The following is a 21,463-nucleotide window of genomic DNA, read 5'->3' as shown; positions in this document are numbered from 1 at the left end:
GTTATTATTTATACCCCACCCATCTGGCTGGGCTTCCCTAGCCACTGTTGGCGGCTTCCAACAGAATATTAAAATACAAAACCTATTAAACATTAAAAGCTTCCCTAAACAGGGCTGCCTTCAGATGTCTTCTAAAAGTCTGGTAGTTTTTTGTCTCTTTGACATCTAGTGGGAGGGCGTTCCACAGGGCGGGTGCCACCACCGAGAAGGCCCTCTGCCTGGTTCCCTGTAACTTGGCTTCTCACAGCAAGGGAACCCCCAGAAGGCCCTCGGCGCTGGACCTCAGTGTCCGGGCAGAACGATGGGGGTGGAGACGCTCCTTCAGGTATACTGGACTGAGGCCGTTTAGGGCTTTCAAGGTCAGCACCAACACTTGTGCCCCGAAACGTTCTGGGAGCCAATGTAGATCTTTCAAGACCGGTGTTATGTGGTCTCGGCGGCCGCTCCCAGTCACCAGTCTAGCTGCTGCATTCTGGATTAGTTGTAGTTTCCGGGTCACCTGCAAAGGTAGCCCCACGTAGAGCGCATGGCAGTAGTCTAGTAGCCCTCAGAGTCCCTTCCAATTCTATGATAAGTGGGGGATGGGATTTGAACCTCGGTCCCAGGTCCTAGTTGGACGCTCAACCACTATACCAGGCTATCAACCTTGCAAAGTTTCTGACCCAAAAGGCAGCAGCATTTTTCAATTAAGAAAGGTAAAGGACCGTTAAGTCCAGTCACGGACGACTCTGGGGTTACAGCGCTCATCTCGCTTTACTGGCCGAGGGAGCCGGCGTACAGCTTCTGGGTCGTGTGGCCAGCAGGACTAAGCCGCTTCTGGCGAACCAGAGCAGCTCACAGAAACACCGTTTACCTTCCTGTCGGAGTGGTACCTATTTATCTACTTGCACTTTGATGTGCTTTCGAACTGCTAGGTTGGCAGGAGCAGGGACCAAGCAACGGGAGCTCACCCCGTCGCAGGGATTCGAAGTGCCGACCTTCTGATCGGCAAGTCCTAGGCTCTGTGGTCACAGCGCCACCCGCATCCATTTTCATATTTTCACTTAGACAAGGAACAAAAACACCGCTTTCTCTGACTATGTGTTCACATGTGTGTGCCTGTCTGCCATGTCTTGTTTGAGATCCAGCCTTTCCCCCTTTCTGCCTTAACTTTCCCAATCTGTAAAATGGGCAACCCAGGCAGGAGTCCAGAGAGACCCCTGAGCTTTACAGTTACTTGACTGAGTTGCTTAGTACTGGCTGTGGGTCTGAGATGTTGCAGGCGATTTAATGAGTCCTGGCTGATTACCTAAAGATCAGGAAGCAGCCTGTCCCATTTCCCTTTTCCACTGTGTACATGGACTGACTGGGAAGAGGAAGAGCAGGCCCAGTGGATGTTAACCCTTGGGCTCCCAGGGAGTTGTGGCCCATGCCTTGAAGGCAATCTTGGTGCCTTCAGATCTTGTTGGACTGCAAGTCCCCTCAGCCCTGGCTGGCACAGAACTTTTTTTTTTTGGGGGGGGGGGTGAGAGCACCAGGTGGGCTCACACATATACCCAGCAGGATGCCAATTAAAACCAAGCCTTTCAAAAGGCAAAGTCACGCAATTGTAGAATTGGGAGGGGCCCCCCGAAGGTCATCCAGCCCAACCCGCAGCTGACGACTCCTCACCTGTTCCTCCTCCTGGTGGCGCAGCAAGAAAACGGCTAGCACATTTGCAAAGCTAAGCAGGGTCCGGTTGGGTTTCAAATGGGATGGGGGACCGTGCATTGCCCAGGGGTTAGACTAGATGCCCTTTGGGATCCCTTCTGCCACCTTCCTCTTTTTAAAGGCTGCTTAGCCTTAACCACTGAAATGAGTGCAATGGTAATACTTTGAACTCCTCTGAGAAAAGGTTCCATTTCATCTCCAGGAGAAAGAAGCTCCATTGTTTTGGGTGGGAAGGGAAGAGGCAGCTTCCGAAATCAACTTTTGGTGAAATAATTTTTTAACATATAAATTCCAGCAATCATTTAACATAACTTCTTATCTTATACAATTTTTTAGACTTCCATCAACAACCTCTGAATATTTTCCGTTCTTTATCACTTTTTCTGCATTTCTTAATTTCTCTATTACTTTTAATTGCCCTTAACTAATAATCCTTTTCAAAGCCTTCCTTGCAATATTTCACAAAGTCCTCCTTACAGAACTCCTTGCTAGCATAATCTGTTTGTCACAATTGCTTTTCAAATAGATCAAATATTTACTCCAGTCCTCTAAGAATCTCTGATCCCGCAGGTTTCGAATCCTTCCTGTTAATTTATCTAATTCTGCATAGTCCATTAATTTCATTTGCCATTCTTCTTTCGTCGGCAGTTCTTCTTGCTTCCATTTTTGTGCCAATAATATTCTTGCTGCTGCTGTTGCATCTAAAAACAATTTCTAGTCTTGTCTGTTAATATCCTCTCCTACAATGCCAAGTAAAAATGTTTCTGGTGTGTGTGTGTGTGAGAGAGAGAGAGATTAAATTCATGGGGGTGGTTTGGTCCATCAGCCAGGAACAAAGAACCTGAATTGAATGATAATGGAGCCTCCATGTTCAGAGAGTGTCTACCTCTAAATATGATGTACTGGGGACGGAGGACAAAAGTAGCAGAAGTGTGTTTGTGTGTGTGCTCTGCTTGGGAGCTTCCAGAAGCACCTTGGCTGTCCTCTGTCGGAAGCAGGATCCTGGGGCGTTCTTTCCTGATGCCGCTGCGCCGTTCATAGGGGACACGGGAGGTTAAGATTCGGCGTTTAAAAGTGTGACTTCATTTTGCTTCATGCACCGGGTTGCTAAGCCCCATTTTCCTCATTCCTCAGATGACTAAATGCTGCCAGCCCCAAACACTAGGGATGAACCGGCCAGAACAGCGAGCCCCAGGACGCCTTGTTCTGCAGACTAAGGCTCAGGGTGTTGCCCTGCCACAGGGCAAAGAAAGGACTTCTGCTGCCGTTGCAAAGAGTTAACCTGTGGAACTCGCTGCCACTGGAGGCTGGGGTGGGTGGCCACCAACCTCGGACTGGGCATATTCAATGGCTACTCCCCGTGCCCGGATTGCATGCTTTCCCATGGGCATCTCCTCGGGTTCTTATGGAACCTCCAGCTCCAGCGGCAGTCTATCTATATTCTGTGGGGTATTTGGCCACTGTGAGAACAGGAGGCTTGGCTAGATGGGTCAATGGCCTGATCCTGAGCTGCCTCAACCGCCTGGCCTCACCCCGAGTCTCTGGGCCCCCCAGCGCTGGAATCTTCTTGGGGGTCGCAGGTTCCGGGTGCCGCTGCATTGTGACGCAGCACTGAGTTCCGATTGGCACGTCTTCCGGGCTGGTGGGAGAGACAGAGAGACCTGCACCCGGGCCGGGCGTGGCGGGGGCACCACGTCGGACACCATGGGCCGCTTTGGAAGGTTGCTTCGCTACCCACCCCCCCTCCGGATTGGGCCCTCTGTTCTGCTGGCCTCCCGGGTGTAGGGGAGGGGGCTGGAGTCGCAAGCGTGGGTCATATTCTGCCCTTTGGAAATGCCCCCCCCCCCGCTAAACATGAAACTCCAACATGGATTGCAGCCCCTTCTCTCCCCCCCTCTTGCCGCCCCCCCCCGCTGTGACCAGCTGTCCCTTTTCTCTCACCTCCGCCTTCTCATCCAAGATCAGCCCTGATATTCTGTAAGTTCTTTTTTGGGGGGGTGTTTCTTGCCCCCCCCCCCACAAAGAGTCCTAAGTCTTGCTGGCCCTCCCCCCCCCCCTTTTCCCAAATTGTCCTGAGCTGGAAAAGGCCGGAAAAGCTGCGCGCCTTTCAGGAAGTGACTCAGCCGTCTCAGATACAAGGCTGCCCAGGGGAGGAAGAGGAGGTTTTTTTTGGGGGGGGGACAAGCCTCTGGAACACCCCCACCCACTTCACCTCCTTACTGATGCTCTCCAGGGGCGAGCACAGACAAGATCCAGTTGCATCCTACCCCCTTAGCCCCAAGGTGTGCCTTTTGGGTGCTCCCAGCACTTTCGGGGGGGGGGGACGACCACCGCTGGTCGCCTTGCTTCCCCCTCCGTTCGCCATAGGCGACCTGTGGTGTGGTTTTTTTGCTCTCTGACAGATCTCCGGCTCCTGACCCGCCTTCTAAGCCCAAAGTGGAGAAGCATGGCACAACACTCAGGTGTGGATGGATTGGGCCTGCGTGGGGGACATGTAGCCCCCCCCAAAAAAAACTTCCTTATCCTGGGGTGCCCACCCTTATCTCACAAAACCTACAGAGGTCTTTGAGAGTGGTACCCGAGATTCTTGTGTATTCTAGGGATGGAAGCAATCTCCCCCCCCCCAAAAAAAAAGAATATCTTGGAAGTTTTGGACCTGCCCCTGGCTGGAACCTGAAAATTGCCCCCCCCCCTTGAATGGTTTTATTTTATTTCCCCCCCAAAAAAATTCTTTATTAAGTTTTTCACAATTATAACAAATATAACATAGAAGAAAAGAAAACACACAAGACACATTACATTACTAAAAAAAAAAAAAGCAAGAAAAATTTAATTTAAACACCTATCACTTGAAAAACCCAAGTTATCTTACATTGTTAAGTGACTTCCTCGAATCCTTCCCTTCTGAATTTCATTGTATCTCCATATAACAGCTCTCCAGTATCATTCTTCAACTAAAATTATTTCCAACAATTAACTATCTTCTCCTCTTTCCTTAATATTCTAAATCCAACTTACTTACAGTTGAATCTTATTTTAATCCTCGGCCTGTTTGGTACTTTTCAAGTGATTGCTAATTATTTATATTACAATATTTAGCTAAATAGTCCTTAAATTTCTTCCAGTCTTCTTTCTGGTCGCGGATTCTTCCAGTCAGGTCGGCCAGCTCCAAAAAGTCCAACATCTTCACCTGCCATTCTTCCATCACTGGAATTTCTTGGGATTTCCAATTTTTAGCTAACGGCAGTCTTGCCACTGTGGTGGCATACAAAAATAGTCTTTTTTGGGGCAATTCCATTCCTATTATTCCAAGTAGAAAGGCCTCTGGTTTCTGACTCTTAAACACCCCCCCCCCTTTCCAGACTGATTCCTGGAGTCTGGGGGCTTTCTGGCTTCCTTGGCCTCAGAAGGTGGCAATTTCCCCACCAATGGAGGGTTTTCCACCAGGGGGTGGGATGGATGACCCCAGGGGTTCCCTCCCCACGCCACGATTCTGTGACCTTTGACTTTCTCCGTTTCCAGCAAGGCTCCCGACCCCCCCAAGGCCAAAGACCAACACCATTCGACACAACTCAAGTACGGATGAGTATTGGGGTCAGGGTGGGGGGCAGGGAGTTAGCAACGGCAGGGCGCAGAGTGGTGGGCTGGTTTGCCCCCCATGCCTGCCCTTTGCAAGATGCATTTTTGGAGGGTGGGGGGGCAAAGCTATTTAATTTTTCTCCTGGCCCTGCAGTTGCAGGCCTGGAAGCAACATCCTTCTGTGGCCACCTTATGCATCGTCCCAAAAGGCCTGGTTGGGAGGGGGCTGAGGACCACCCTCAACCCCCCCCATCCTGGGGGTCTCCCCTGGCTTCTAACCCCCCCCCAGAGACCAGGAATGTGCTTCCCTTTGGCAGGATCACGCTGGGGAAGAAGTCTCCCGCCCCGGAACCCACTAAGAAAGTCGAAGTGAAACAGGCAGAGAAACCCAGGTGCGACTGAATTTTTTTGGGGGGGGGGCTGCGACACTACAGATACTCTTCTGAGCTCTAGGAATGGGCTTTGAATTTCAGGATAAGGGAACCCCCCTCTCCCCATTGGAAGGGTTGAGCGCCACCTGCTCCCCACTTTGCCACCCTCTGCCTAAATGGGGTGGGGCAGCAGGAAAAAAATTCCTGGGGTGGCACACAAGGGGCAAAGTCTTGTGTGCAACACATTAAGATTTCTGAAAGGGGAAAATCCCATATATATCAATGACAGGAGTGCACTGATGGAGGGAATATCATTGTGTGTGTTTTTTGGGGGGTCACTTCTTCTCCCATCTAGGGCTGCCCTCTCCAACTGGGACTGAGCTGACAGTTTCTTGTGCATTCAGGGAGGGGGGGGGAATGTTTACACGGCTAATTCCAAACGACTTTGAACGCCGTCCAAAATGCACACGCACGCCCATTATACGTGGAAATGTCTTTTTCCAGGCCCCCCCAACCCCGAGCCGCTCTTGTCCCTCTGCAGAAAACAAAGGCTGTGCAGCTCTGCCAATTCCCACCTCCCTCCCGAAAAAACCCACCACTTTTTTTTTTTAATACAAAGTTGGAGAAAGTAACATGGAAAGCCATCCTGAGTCGAACCGTACCTGCTTGTCTGTTGCTCTGTTCTGACCCACCCACCCCACCCCAAATTTAACTCAGCCACCCCCCACCCCATCAGTTTGCAATGCTTCCAGCTCATAAGTCTGGAATTTGGGGAGTGTGTCTCTATCAAAAAAAAAAACCTCCTTTGTGAATACCTTTATGGGGAAGTTGGTTGCTTTGGGGAGAGAATGGAGGCAATGGATGATGTCAGGGTGTTTTGAGCTGGGCTGGGGGTGCTTGTCTTTGCTTAGGCAGAGTTGCTGATGGGGGGGGGGAACGGCGGCGCAGGGTGTCTCTGGGCCCCTCCCCGCCTCCTCCAACCGCCTTGCATTCCCACATTATCCGGCCTGTCCTTCAAGTCTACCTTATATGGGCAAAGGCTGCTTTTTGCTCTCCCGCCCTCCCTCCTTCCGCCTCTTTTCCGGTTGGCCGTTCCAGGTGCCAATTCTTATTCTTTCAGTCACTGCCAGAGTAAAGGGGGGGCAGCCTGTTTCCCGCACTGCCCCCCCCCTCACTTAACCTCGCTCTGTTTTCCTGAAATAGAGCGGGTAGGTCTTGTTTGCCCTCTGAACCTAAAAGGAGCAGTCTAGCCCAGCCTCCTTTTCTCGCAGAGGCCAAATACCCCATAGAACCTAGGAACGCAGATAGACTGCCCCTGGAGCTGGAGGCTCCATTAGAAGAGCTGGGCTGCTGGATCAGGACAGGGTTAGGGTTCTCCTAGGGGCCAGGGCTCTTGAGGTTTCCAGCAACTGGGATTCAAAAGCCTCGCTGCCTACCTCTGGCATGTTTTGGTTCGGACAGCTGGCGTTGAGCTGAGCCACCAGAGGTTATATTCCCCCCCCCCCCCGAAATTTTATTGATTTTCACAATATTATAAAAAACAAACAAACACACAAGACAAACAAACAAAGCAAACATAGATCATAGCCTTATTGAAAATTACAATAACTTTGTTATTGCAATAACTTTGTTATTACAATAAATTTATTAACTTTGTTAAGTGACTTCTTCGCTTCCCCTTGGTTGAATTTCATTACATAACGGTTTTCCAAATCCCAATTTTTATGAAATTTAACTTAAACTTTAACATCCTTAAATCTTCACCTTCTGGAATTAATTATTACTTCATCACTTAACATAAATAAAATCCTAAGCCCATTAAGTGTCTGCAAGCTATTTCCAGTTAATTTAACTTAACAAATTTAACTAAACAATCATTAAATTTCTTCCATTCTTCCTGATACTCCTCCTCCTCCTGGTCGCGGACTCTTCCGGTTAGGTCGGCTAGCTCCGAAAAATCCATCATCTTTATCTGCCATTCTTCTATTGTTGGTAATTCTTGGGTTTTCCACTTTTTAGCTAACAAAATACGAGCAGCAGTTGTGGCATACAAAAATAATTTAACATCTTTCTTGGGCAATTCCAAACCTGTTATTCCAAGAAGAAAGGCCTCTGGTTTCTTTGTAAATGTATATTTCAACATTTTTTTTTCAATTCATTATAAATCTTTCCCCAGAAGTCTTTCACCTTGGGACAGGATTCACCCAGTGGCGTAGCGTGGGGGTGCAGGGGGGCCCGGCCGCACCGGGCGCAACATCTGGGGGGGCGCGCTCGCCGCCTCCGGAGTCGCCGAAGAGGCTCGGGCGCAGGCTGTAGCAGAGCCCCATGTCTCGCGGAACCGACGAGCTGTGCGCGCATCCGGGCTGAAGGCATCCGGCAGGCAGCGTTCTCAGCGCTCGCCGCGGTCCCCGTGCGTCAGGACCGCGGAGGGCGCGCCAGGCAGCCCCTCCTCACAGCCCCGCCGCCGCTGCTGCAGCTGCTGGGCCATGTTGCATTTTCCTCACCTCTCTGCCCTCCTCCTCCGGGCAAGCGGCGTCATTTGGGCGGCAGCGCCAGCGGCAACTCGCCTCAGATCACCTGACACGGACCCGCTGCCGCCGCCGTGGCTGCCTTACCGTAAATACCCCAGCCCAGGCAGCAGCAAGAAGAAGCTGGCAGCGGCGGCAGGTTAGGGGTTAGGGGCGCAAATTACTTGCCTTGCCCCGGGTTAGGGGGCGCAAATTACTTGCCTTGCCCCGGGTGCTGACAACCCACGCTACGCCGCTGGATCCACCAGAGGTTATAGCTGCTTGGGGGGCGGCCTTGGCATGGGGGTTTGTGCCCAGGTTGCACCACTCTCACTTGGCCCCCGCTGGCATGGCATTTGCAGTTCCTAGGCCATTTCTCTGGGTAGAACACCTGGTTGGCATGCAGAAGGCCCCAGTTTCCATTTGGCAGGATCTCCAAGGTATAGGGTTGGGAGTGTCCTTCACCTGTAACCCTGGAGAGCTGCCGGTCAGAGTAGACAACGCTGGCCTGAACTTGGTATCAGGCAGCATCCTAAATCTTATACGCCCAGACCCTGCTGGGCAGCTGTATTGGAGTGCAGAAGGCCTGGTTGCAGCCTCCCCCCCCCCCCCACTGGGCATCACACTTACCTTATGAAATGCTGGGATTATCTTGATAAAACCCTGCACCCACCCCTGTTTGGCCTGGAGGGGTCTGTAAGAAGAGGCTAATGTGTCTCTTACGTAGAGGGGAAACTGAGGCAGAAGGAAGCAAGGGAACTACTTGAGTTGACTTGTACGTTGCAGGACCAAGGAGTCGTGTTTGCAGGTTTTCCTCTTTCTCTCGCCGCCCCCCCCCCCGCCCCCCTCATGAGGTTATGAAAGGGAAGGTGGTTTATTTATGCTGTAATTTTTGTGTCTTGGGATACTTGGCCGAGCAAGTTCCACATTTCACAAAACCTTCCTCTCGCAGCCAATGTTCCTCCATTTGTGAGCTGGAGAGAGAGAAAGACAGAGACCTTTGGTCTGGGGCCTGCAGCCTGACCCCAGAATGCAAACAAACGGTTTTGCAAAGGGAAAAATGCGACGGCTGGGGAGAGAGAGGACGGGATAGAGAGAAAATGTCACAGCGGTTTCAACAGCAACATCCGACTAGATGCGTCTCAAAGGATTCTGGGTATTGCTGTGCCACGGTTTCCCAAGCCGTTTCTGAGAAACATTGGCCGTTGCAAAAATGTGTGTGTGTGTGTGTGTGTGTGTGTGTGTCTGTGAACTGGATTTTATTTATATTTTTGGCATTTATATTGCACCCTTTTCTGCAAGGGGCTCAGGGTGGGGTACCTGGTTCTCCTGCCCCTCCTCATTTAATCCCTGCACCAACCCTGCGAGGTAGGTTAGGCTGAGGGTTGCAGTGACTGAACCCGCAAGCAGCATGCCTGAGTGAGGATTCGGACCCCGGTCTCTCCGAGGTCCTAGTCTGATGCACTCTAACCACTACACCGCACTGCCTCGACTTCAGACCCGCCTGGAATTTTTGACGGTGCACTGCCACCTTCCAAGGGCTGGCAGAGCCCTTGCTTGGCGTGCAGAAGGTCCCAGATTCAGTCCCTGAATGCGTCTCCTGGAGCTGCCAGCCAGTGTAGGCTGAGCTAGGTCTGAGTCGGTAGCGTCCTGTTTAAAACAGCCCTTTGCTAAACTCCATGAGGACTGGCACCTTACTTAGACGGAGGCTGAGGACTTGCAGGCAGGAAACCCCTGGCATTTCCTGGTAATGCCCACTGTCTGAACCTTGGGAAGCCCCTGCCAGCCAGTGCATGCAGCACTGACCTAGGCTGACCAAGTCTCCTCCAGCTTCCTCTGCACCTAGATATATGCCCATCTCGAACGACGCACCCATCCACCTGCTCCGTGGCGCCTGCGGGTGGCATTGCAGGGACGCAGTTTCTTCCTTGTGGGTGCCAGCTCTGGCTGGCAGCAGTTGCAGAGCCACACCTCGGGTCTTCTCCGGCCTTGCGCAACCCTCCTCTGGGCGGTTTGGATCTTTGCCTTCTCTCTTAAAAGCGAGTTAGTCTCGGAAGTGTACCTTGCGTCACTGCGGCCGTGGTGAGATTGTGAAGGGACCTGTGACTTGCGAGAGCCGGACGTGATGGAGACGCATGATGGGCTGAAGTTGTTGCACAACACAACCTGGGAGGGGTGAGGTGGATCGGGCCCCTCTCCACCCCCCTGTCGCTCTCTGCTTGAAACCAGAAGGATGTTGCCTGCCTGTTCCTCATTTATTGCTGATTTATCCCCCCTTTTTCTCCCAGGAGCTCCAGGGGGTGCAAAACTCTCCCGCTACTCCCTGTCTCACCTTCACAACAACCTTGCGAGGTAGGGCTTAGGCTGAGAGGCAGTGGCTGCCCCCAAGGGAGGATTTGAACTCGGGTGTCTCCTAACAAGGTTGCAGGTTCGATCCCCGTATAGGACGGCTGCATGTCACTTTCCCTTCCAACTCTGTGATTAATAATAATAATAATAATAATTTATTATGTATACCCCACCCATCTGCCTGGGTTTCCCCAGCCACTCTGGGCAGCTTCCAACAGAACACTAAGTTTGGGAAATCGGGGATCCTGGGATCCTTCCTTTGGAACGCAGCAACAATTATTATTATTATTATTATTATTATTATTATTATTATTATTATTATTATTATTATGGGCCTTTCAGGTTCCTGCCCTCCGCACTGCCAAACACAGAAGGCCTTGCACACACAAACACTGGGTTCCCCTGCAGCTCAGCTTCCCTCCAGGCACCAAAGGGTGAAGCGGAAACGGCAGCCGCTCCCTTAATCCAAACAGGCAGCGCCAGGCCTGGGCCACGATTCCTGCCTCTGGGCTGCAGGCGAGTTGTGGCACAGCCCCGACTCTGCGGGAGCAGGAATGGGGAGCGGGCGAGAGGCAGGGAGAAAACAGGCAGCCTGCAATTGGAGAAGACCAGAACAAATCGGCTCAAGGAAACTGAAGGAGGTCCTTTCTTGGAAGGCGAACTAAGAGGAGACTTTGCAACAAGTACTTTAGACCTAAGCAGGGCTGGGGAGGTGGCGCTGCAATGCCAACATGGCAAGGAAGACAAGCAGGTGTGCAGCTTAGGAAACAGAGTGTGTGCATAATAAAATAATAATAATAATAATTAATAATTAATAATAATAATAATTTTATTTATACCCCGCCCTCCCCAGCCAAGACTGGGCTCAGGGCAGCTACCACCAGGTATAAAAACAACTGATTAAAATACAACGTTAAAATGCAGCCTCATTTTAGTAGAAACTCAAATCAAAAACTTTGGGGGGATGAAAACGTCAAGTCTTCACCAAGGCCAAATATCCAGACTGGTCCTACGTGGGCCAGAAAAAAAGCCAGGGAAGTCCCCAAATAGGAGTTCCATCACAGAAGGAGAAAGGAAAAAGGAAAGAGGGGGAGGGGATCAAGTTGATTCCAAGCCAAAGGCCAGGCGGAACAACTCTGTCTTACAGGCCCTGCGGAAAGAAATCAGATCCTGCAGGGCCCTGGTCTTATGAGACAGAGTGTCCCACCAGGTTGGGGCCATCACTGAAAAGGCCCTGGCTCTGCATGAGGCTAATCTGACCTCCTTAGGGCCCAGGACCTCTAGGGTGTTGCTATTTATGGACCTTAAGGTCCTCCGTGGGGCAGACCGGGAGAGGTGATGCCGTAGCTCCGAGGGTCCTAGGCCGTGAAGGGCTTCAAAGGTCAAAACCAGCACCTTAAATCTGAGTAAGTAAGAGCGGGGGCTCGACCAGGCTGCTTGGGGGTGGCCAGACCCAATGGGCGAAATCTCCCCTCTTTTGCTAGATGAGAGGGCTGTCTATGCACACTCTGTGGCAGCAAGGCTGCGGCAGGAGGAGGAGAGTTGCTCCTGCTTGTGGATTTCTGTGTTGTGAGATGAGGAGACTGGACCATTATTGGCCTGATCCGGTTCTAAGGCTCTTTTTGGCACATGCGTGTGTGCGCACACACACAAATGGTGTGGTTTTCAGGCTGTTTCTATGTCCCAGACACTGGCCAACCTCTCTCCCCCCCGTTGCGTTCTATCAGCTCCTTCTATACCCTCCCTCCTTGCCTATGAAGACCCCAGACAGTAAAAGACACATGCGCGCGCACGCGCACACACACAGAGTCCTTGCCAGCCTGGCTGCTTTTCTTGTTCTGCCAGTTGCCACAATTCTCTGAGCACCCTTGCGCTAAGAGAGGAAGCTGGCGGAGAAGAACTCACCTGAGAGCTTTGTGTGCATGGGGGGGGGGTATGATTGGGTGCGGAAAAGAGACGGCCATGGAAATCGGCTGGGGCGCATGGTGGTCTGCATGCCCAGACCCCTTGAGTCCAGTGCGGAACTTGCCACTGGCTTCCTATAGAGTTACCGTATTTTTCGCTCTATAAGACGCACCAGACCAAAAGACGTACCTAGTTTTTGGAGGAGGAAAACAAGAAAAAAAAATATTCTGAATCTCACAAGCCAGAAGAGCAAGAGGGATCGCTGCGCAGTGAAAGCAGCAATGCCTCTTGCTGTTCTGGCTTCTGGGATAGCTGCGCAGCCTGCATTCGCCCCATAAGACGCACACACATATCCCCTTACATTTTAGGAGGGGAAAAGTGAGTCTTATACAGAGTCTTATACGGTACTTCACTTTCCCACCTGCCTGTCCAAGGTTCTAGTCCTCAGCATTCTGCATGGAAACATTCCGCAAGGATGCCCCTCCGTTTTCCAAGCACAACCCCTTTCTTTCCTCCTCACCCCCCCCCCACCCCATGGTGGACTGGCAGCCCTGGACTACTTAAACGGATTAAATTGCAAAGACCTTTCTTCTTTTTGATTTGCATAATTCAGCCCAGCCTTGGAATTTGGGCTTCCTGGTTGCAGATAAGCTCGTATTTTACATCTGCTGTGCAGAACCCTCCAGTTGTATGTTAAACATGTCCCCATGTGGCCTGCCCTCCCGCTTGCCCTCATACATTTAATAATAATAATAATAATAATAATAATAATAATAATAATAATAATAATTTATTATTTATACCCCACCCATCTGGCTGGGTCTCTCCAGCCACTCTGGGCAGCTTCCAACAAAACACTAAAATACAATGACCTATTAAACATTAAAAGCTTCCCTAAACAGGGCTGCCTTCAGATGTTTTCTAAAAGTTTGGTAGTTGTTTTTCTCTTTGACATCTGGTGGGAGGGCGTTCCACAGGGCGGGCGCCACTACCGAGAAGGCCCTCTGCCTGGTTCCCTGTAGCTTTGCTTCCCGCAGTGAGGGAACCGCCAGAAGGCCCTCGGAGCTGGACCTCAGTGTCCGGGCAGAACGATGGGGATGGAGACACTCCTTCAGGTATACTGGACCGAGGCCGTTTAGGGCTTTAAAGGTCAACACCAACACGTACTGGGACCCAGTGTAGGTCTTTCAAGACTGATGTTACATGTTCTCAGCAGCCGCTCCCAGTCCCCAGTCTAGCTGCCGCATTCTGGATTAGTTGTAGTTTCCGGGTCACCTTCAAAGGGAGCCCCACGTAGAGCGCATTGCAGTAGTCCAAGCGAGAGATAACCAAAGCATGCACCACTCTGGCCAGACAGACTGTGGGCAGGGAGGGTCTAATCCTGCATACCAGATGGAGCTGATAAATCTTTTAATGTAGATTTAGCGGTGCCTTAGGACAGCTAACCCTTTCTGCAACACTTTAAATCTGCAAAGTATTTTTTATGTGCCACTGTGTTTCCTCTGAGCAGTAGGCCGTTTTACAGAGTGGGGAACTGAGGCAGAGAGAGAGAGAGAGACTTCTCCATAGCCAGTCGTTGTAACCTGTGCAGAGGTGGAGTGTGTGTGCACATAGGAATGTTTCAGGTCATACGGATCCAGTTCTCTATCCATTGAGGCTTCCTTTTTGCACATGCTATTCCCCCCGCCCCACACCGGCCCCCGGAGTCTCTGAAAGATCAGGAGAGTTCAGCAGCCTAGTGTGGAGCGTCTGCTTGGCCAGTATTTCTGCGCATGGTGGTTTCGACAAGCCTTTTTTCAGCTTCCTCTTGCAGAAAACCCCAGGTTAAGCGATAGCTGTGCGGTTGCCACAGAGAGGTCAGGAGCTGTTGAGGCTTGTGACAGGAGGTGGGGGGGCAGGGTGACTCCATTCCCCTGAGCGGCATGTGGGTTTTCCCCAGAATATATTTCTGCACCCATTCCGCTGCGCGAAGTTCAACTGGTGGGAAGTATCATTAAGGATAAAGCAATCAAGTCTATGGAGGCAATGAGAGATTTGACTTTCTTGGGCTCCATGATCACTGCAGATGGTGACAGCAGCCACAAAATTAAAAGACGCCTGCTGCTTGGGAGAAAGGCGATGGCAAACCTAGACAGCATCTTAAAAAGCAGAGACATCACCTTGCCAACAAAGGTCCATATAGTTCAAGCTCTGGTTTTCCCAGTAGTCATGTATGGAAGTGAGAGCTGGACCATAAAGAAGGCTGATCGCCGAAGAATGGATGCTTTTGAATTCTGGTGCTGGAGGAGACTCTTGAGAGTCCCATGGACTGCAAGAAGATCAAACCTCTCCATTCTGAAGGAAACCAGCCCTGAGTGCTCACTAGAAGGACAGATCCTGAAGCTGAGGCTCCAAGACTTTGGCCACCTCCTGAGAAGAGCAGACTCCCTGGAAAAGACCCTGATGTTGGGAAAGATGGAGGGCACAAGGAGAAGGGGACGACAGAGTACAAGATGGTCGGACAGTGTTCTCGAAGCTACCAGCATGAGTTTGACCAAACTGCGGGAGGCAGTGGAAGACAGGAGTGCCTGGCGTGCTCTGGTCCATGGGGTCACGAAGAGGCGGACACCACTAAACGACAACAACAAAATCAAGGCTATAGAAGAACAAGCCTTGCTCAAGCAGAGGCAGCATGGCTTCTGCAAGGACGTGTCCTGTCTCCCAAAGCTGTCAGAGTTCTTTGAGTTTAAACAAGCATATCCTGGAAGGAGCCTTTAAAAAAAAGTCCCATATGCTCAGAGACTTTGTGCCTCTTCATTGGGAGAGATAGGAAGCCCAGAGCACTTGTTCCTTAGATGTCCCTTTTATGAAGAGGCACAGAGTGAGACCATTGATCCCCTTCTGGTGAGGCTCGCTGACCTCCTGGAAAAGCCAAAAATTAGACTTTTCCTGTTAGGCAAAGATCATAAGATGACCCGGACGGTCACCAGATTCTGTGTACAGATCTGTAGGCGCACACCATCGCTCGACTCAAACTAGTTTGTTAAGAAAATCCCCAAACTCTGTTCCCTGGGTGACCGTGGGTCATCTGTCTGCAGTAGCTTATCTTAAAGTTTAAAGCGTCTATATGCTTATCGCATTTATAAATTTTAAACTTATTGTTGTACATTGTTTTAAATGTTTGTTTTCCTTCTATTTTTCCCCAAAATTTTTTTATTGATTTTCCACAACATTTTTAAGCACACAAACAAATAAACAAACAAACACAAATCCTAACCTTACTAAGTCTAAGATTTTTAAGATTGTTAAGTGACTTCCTCATATCCCCCTGGTTGAATTTCAGTGTATATCATTTTAACGGTTTTCCAAAACCAGTATTCTTATAAAATTATTCTATTCTATAGTATTTTATTGTTATAGTGGTGCTTTAGTGGCTGTTGTTATTTATGTGTCGTTTTTACCTGTACGGGCCTACGGCCGTAAATAAAATTACTTACTATAAAATTAACTTAATCACGTAACATCTTTCTTTCTTTCCAATTTAGCATTAAACATATTAATCCATCACATTACATATTTCAATCCTAAGCCTATCTAGTACAGTGGTGCCCCGCAAGACGAATGCCTCACAAGACAGAAAACTCGCTAGACGAAAGACTTTTCCGTTTTGGAGGTGCTTCGCAAAACGAATTTCCTATGGGCTTGCTTCGCAAGACGAAAATGTCTTGTGAGTTCTTGCGGGTGTTTCCCCCTTTTTTTCCCTTTTTCTAAGCCGCTTATCCGCTAAGCAGATAAGCTGCTAAAAGCCGCTAAACCGCTAATAGCGCTAATCTGCTAAGCCGTCAATGGGCTTGCTTCGCAAGACGAAAAAACCGCTAGACGAAGAGAATCGCGGAACTGATTCTTTTCGTCTTGCGAGGCACCACTGTATTTGCAAGCTTTTCCATTTAACTTAAGTTGACACATTTAACTAAATAGTCTTTAAATTTCGACCATTCTTCCTGGCACTCCTCCTCCTTCTGGTCACGGACTCTTCCAGTCAGGCCAGCTAGCTCCGAAAAATCCATCATCATGTTTGTTTTCCTTCTGGGATTGTATCCCCAAGTGTGTTTTATAAGCTGGTCTCTGACCATAATAATTTATTTATAATAATTTATTTATTTTTAAAAAAACACACAAGCCTATAGGCAGACGTCACGTGACTTAGGGTGCTTGAACTCTCAAATAGGTTATTGACAAAATGCCTCGGCGACCATTCTTGCGTTCTCTTGTGCATCAGGAACCGGTTAAGTAGCAGGAAGCAATAAATGGACACTTCTCCAACGGGGGAGAAGTAGGAAGTGGAAACCTTTTCTCTCCGCGCACCCGCACCCCACCAAAGGTCAGAATTGGGTCCTGCTCTTTTTAACCCCTTCATAAACCATCTAGAGTTAGGAGTGAGCAAGCCAAGTTTGCTGATCATACTAAAATGGTTCGGGGTTGTTAAAACAAAAAGAGACTGTGAGGAGTTCCGAAAGGACCTCTCCAAACTAAGTGAATGGGTGGTAAGGCGGCAAATGCAATTCATTGTAAACCAGTGTAAAATGAGGCATGTCAGGCCAAAAAACTCTGTAAATTTCACACCTACGCTCACAGGGTCTGAACTGGCGGGGACTGGCCAAGAATGAGACCTTAGGGTTGTAAGTAGACAAAGACATCAACTATGTGGTAGCTGTGAAAAAAGGCAAATTCCATGCTAGGGATAACAGTAATTTATTATTATTATTATTATTATTATTATTATTATTATTATTTATACCCCGCCCATCTGGCTGGGCTTCCCCAGCCACTCTGGGCGGCTTCCAACCAAATATTAAAATACAGTAATACATCAAACATTAAAAGCTTCCCTAAACAGGGTGGCCTTTAGATGTCTTCTAAAAGTTTGGTGGTAGTTGTTCTCTTTGACATCTGGTGGGAGGGCGTTCCACAGGGCGGGTGCCACTACCGATAAGGCCCTCTGCCTGGTTCCCTGTAACTTGGCTTCTCGCAGTGAGGGAACCGACAGAAGGCCCTCGGCGCTGGACCTCAGTGTCCGGGCAGAACGATGGGGGTGGAGATGCTCCTTCAGGTACACTGGACCGAGGCCATTTAGGGCTTTAAAGGTCAGCACCAACACTTTGAATTGTGCTCGGAAACGTACTGGGAGCCAATGTAGGTCTTTCAGGACTGGTGTTATATGGTCTAGGCGTAGCGGCGTAGCGTGGGGGTGCAGGGGGGGGCCGGCCGCACTGGGCGCAACATCTGGGGGTTAGGGTTAGGGAGCGCAAATTCACGGGTTAGGGGGCGCAAATTACTTGCCTTGCCCCGGGTGCTGACAACCCACGCTACGCCACTGTCTAGGCGGCCGCTCCCAGTCACCAGTCTAGCTGCCGCATTTTGGATTAGTTGTAGTTTCCTAGTCACCTTCAAAGGTAGCCCCATGGAGAGCGCATTGCAGTAGTCCAAGCGGTAGATAACCAGATAATTGGATAATTTGGAAATGGGTTCAAAATAAAACTGCTCATAGAATGTTGTTGTACAAATCTGTGATCTGGTCACGTTTGGGACGCTGTGTGTTGTTCTGGTTGCCTTAACTCAGAAAGGACATAGTAGAGTTTGGAAAAGGTACAGAAAACTGCATCGGTGATGATCAAGGGGAGGGACTCTTCTGCGAATAAAAGATTGCAGCATTTGGGACTTCTGAGTTTAGAGGAAAGTTGTGTAAGTGGCAACATGATAGTTTGTGAAATTATTCATGGCATGGAGAAAGCAGCGTCAGGAAAGTTTCGTCTCCCTCTCTCACTGCACTGGAACTAACGGGTGCCAAATGTTGGAAGATTTGGGACTGATAAAAGGACTTCTTCACACGGCACAGAGTTAGCCTGTGGAACTCCCTCCTACATGAGGCAGGGATGGCTTTAAAATTGAGAAGGAGAGGGCTGTCGGTGGCTACTAGCCAAAATGGGTGTGTTGTTGCACTCCTGCCCAGCCTGGGGATTTCCCCAAAGGCACCTGGTTTTTACTGAGCTTCAGGCTGGAAGCCGGGTTAAGCCAGGAGTGAGGGATACCTGTGGCTTTTCCAAGTAGCATTGGACTATGTTATCGGAAAAATCCGAGGGCTGCCTTGGACAAAAAGTAAAGACACCAACCAGAGTACAGTGGTGCCTCGCAAAACGAAAAGAATCCGTTCCGCGAGTCTCTTCGTCTAGCGGTTTTTTCGTCTTGCGAAGCAAGCCCATTAGCAGCTTAGCGGATTAGCGCTATTAGCGGCTTTTAGCGGCTTAGCGGATAAGCGGCTTAGAAAAAGGTGTGGGGAGGGGAAAAAAGTCCGAAAAACTTGCAAGACATTTTTGTCTTGCGAAGCAAGCCCATAGGGAAATTCGTCTTGCGAAGCACCTCCAAAATGGAAAACCCTTTCGTCTAGCGGGTTTTTCGTCTTGTGAGGCATTCGTCTTGCGGGGCACCACTGTAAATTGGAGCAAATCAGCAGCCTGTAGGCTTGGCCTTTATTGACTGTTGCAACAGGGTGCTCCCCTCACTTGCAGGTGAGAGGAAAAGACACAGAAAAATGGTGTGCAAGACCTAAAAACTTTTGAAATTCCCATCCTCTAGGTCAAGCCCACCCCCAGAAACATCATGCATACATGGCAGAAAGGAGGGGTTGAGGGAGGAGTTGCGGTGGTAACCTGAGTGTCCTGTCACCTGGCTGGTTCCCTTCTCTCCCCCTCCCCATGAGTCATTTTCTGAAGACAAAAGGTAGTCGCAGTTTCCTGCCCCCTGAGGGAAGATCTGATCATTGTCCTTTGTTTCAGTCCATGCTGAATCCACTCCCATATGCAAGTTCTTTGTGATCTTGATTGTCTTCTGTCTAGGACCATCAGGGTTGGCATAGCAACTGGGCAGGGCTCCTGTGGATGTGCTTGGATGGTGAAGGGATTATGGCCCTGTATCAAACCTTCCCCATTTTGCAGTCCTTCCTTCATGGAGTAAAATAAAAGTAGAACAGTGCAAATCCGATGTATGGTTGATTTTCTATGAATTTATAACAGAAGCGTAGCGTATGTTGTGTGTGAGTGTGAGTGTGTGTGAAGTTTGTACAAACTGAATGATGGGGGGGGGGTTCCTGCTACAACTAAAGTAAAGGTAAAGGTACCCCTGCCCGTAGGGGCCAGTCTTGACAGACTCTGGGGTTGTGCGCCCATCTCACTCAAGAGGCCGGGGGCCAGCGCTGTCCGGAGACACTTCCGGGTCACGTGGCCAGCGTGACATCGCTGCTCTGGCGAGCCAGAGCCGCACACGGAAACGCCGTTTACCTTCCCGCTGGTAAGCGGTCCCTATTTATCTACTTGCACCCGGAGGTGCTTTCGAACTGCTAGGTTGTCAGGCGCTGGGACCGAGCAGCGGGAGCGCACCCCGCCGCAGGGATTCGAACCGCCGACCTTTCGATCGGCAAGCCCTAGGCGCTGAGGCTTTAACCCACAGCGCCACCTGCGTTCCTCCTGCTACAACTACAACTCCCATAATCCCTGGCAGCCAGCTGTGGCAGAGGAGTACTGCTTCCCTCATCCCTCCCAACATATTTATTTATCACCAGTTTATCCTCCAAGATGCTCAGGGTGATTTGGTCTCTCTCCTTTCCCCCTTTATCCCTCGCAACAACAGCCCTGTGAGGCGGGTTTGGCTGAAAGAGAATGTGATTGGCCCAGCCAGTGAACTTAATTGCAGAATAGGTGGTTTAAACCGCAGGCCGCCTTTCTCAAAGTCCCCAAACCTATTTCACAAGTCCCCAAATCTTTTTTATATATATAATTTTTATTAATTTTCAAACATAATAGTTATTATACATTTCACCAAATTTCACATCTTATATGATCTTTTTGGACTTCCATCAGCACCTCTGGTGACCTTCCATTTTTATAATTTCTTCCGCATTTCTTAAGTTCATATTGCCTTTAATTATCATCACGGACGTCATCCTTTTCATTCAATAATGCAATATTTCCAAGTATTCCCCTTACAAAACTTCCTGCAAACCTACAAATGTAATCTGGTCATCACAGCTACTTTTCAAATAGTCCGTAAATTTACGCCAATCTTCTGTGAATCTCTGGTCCCGCCGGTTTCGAATTCTTCCTGTTAGTTTGTCTAGTTCTGCACAGTCCATCAATTTCATCCTCCAATCTTTTTTCGTTGGTAATTCTTCCACAAGTCTCCAAATCTTATCCTTGGTCAGGCATTTGTTGGTTCCCATTTCCCCGTTGGGTATATATACGTATTTTGCTGACTCTCGGCCATCTTGCCACTCCTGCCCTGTTGCATCTTGCCTTGAGCAGCCAGCCGTTCAACAGGGGCAGCTGTCCGTGGCAAAGTGAGCTGCACCTGCTGGATTTCTGCCTGGCTCTCGATGCTGTTAAAGCAGGAGAGCTGGAGGGAGCAGGGGAGGCTGGAGACAAGAGGAAGAAGGCCAGAGGCTCCAGGGGCAAACGCGTGCCTTTGCCCCCCTCCCCGCCACTGGCCCCTGAGGACCCATATAAGGCCGGACCTCTGGGGAATCCAGGCAGAAGGGGCTGCGGAAACTCTTCTCTCTGCCAACAGTACATTTCTCCTGCCTGTTGTTTGGGGCTTCTGTGACTTGATGCTTTGCAGAACTTTCCATCCACACCGATGGAGGCCATGTGTCAGGTCTCGCTGTGTTTGTGACAGGCCTCCCAAGGCATGCTTCTGAATTCCGTGGGGGGGGGGGGAATTGCAGCATCTCAGCTGGGGTTGCCAACTTTTTTTCTTGCTCCTGCTCCTCTGCCTTTAACTGCAGCCATGCACATCAATTGCGAGTGATTTTTTTTAAGGGGAAGTTAAAATTTTCCGGCAAAGAGATGCTTCTTCAATAGACAGGGGAGAGCATCACTTGCCTTTTTTTTGGCATGTTAGGATGCAGAGGAGCAAGACCAGTTTTTTAAATAAAAAAAGTGGCAACCCTGATGGCTATCGGGTCAAAAAGTTGGAGGCCACAAATTGAGAGCAAGTTCTTAAGGAACGTGCCCTTTTCTGAATCCGCCCCCACTC

At 49.8% G+C, this 21,463-nt stretch overlaps 1 protein-coding gene across 4 annotated transcripts in view; it reads left to right on the top strand.

The window, feature by feature from the left end:
• The window catches only part of VASP (vasodilator stimulated phosphoprotein), a 43,070-nt gene that overhangs the window by 7,306 nt on the left and 14,301 nt on the right, over positions 1–21,463 (top strand). For 2 of the 4 annotated variants that reach the window (XM_079985543.1, XM_079985542.1), the window contains exons 1-4: positions 3,160–3,410; positions 4,092–4,151; positions 5,212–5,265; positions 5,586–5,660. The exons of 1 other annotated variant lie outside the window; for it this stretch is intronic. In XM_079985543.1, coding sequence (XP_079841669.1) covers positions 3,175–3,410; positions 4,092–4,151; positions 5,212–5,265; positions 5,586–5,660 — 425 coding nt within the window. In that variant the 5' untranslated portion in view covers positions 3,160–3,174. Of the gene's footprint in view, positions 1–3,159; positions 3,411–4,091; positions 4,152–5,211; positions 5,266–5,585; positions 5,661–21,463 lie in introns of those variants that run through there. One more of the 4 variants, XM_079985544.1, reaches the window with a different exon arrangement.

This window comes from Podarcis cretensis (genome assembly GCF_951804945.1).
Source record: "Podarcis cretensis genome assembly, chromosome: 8".
In the NCBI taxonomy this organism is placed as follows: Eukaryota; Metazoa; Chordata; class Lepidosauria; order Squamata; family Lacertidae; genus Podarcis; species Podarcis cretensis.
This window is presented reverse-complemented; position numbering and strand designations above follow the sequence as displayed.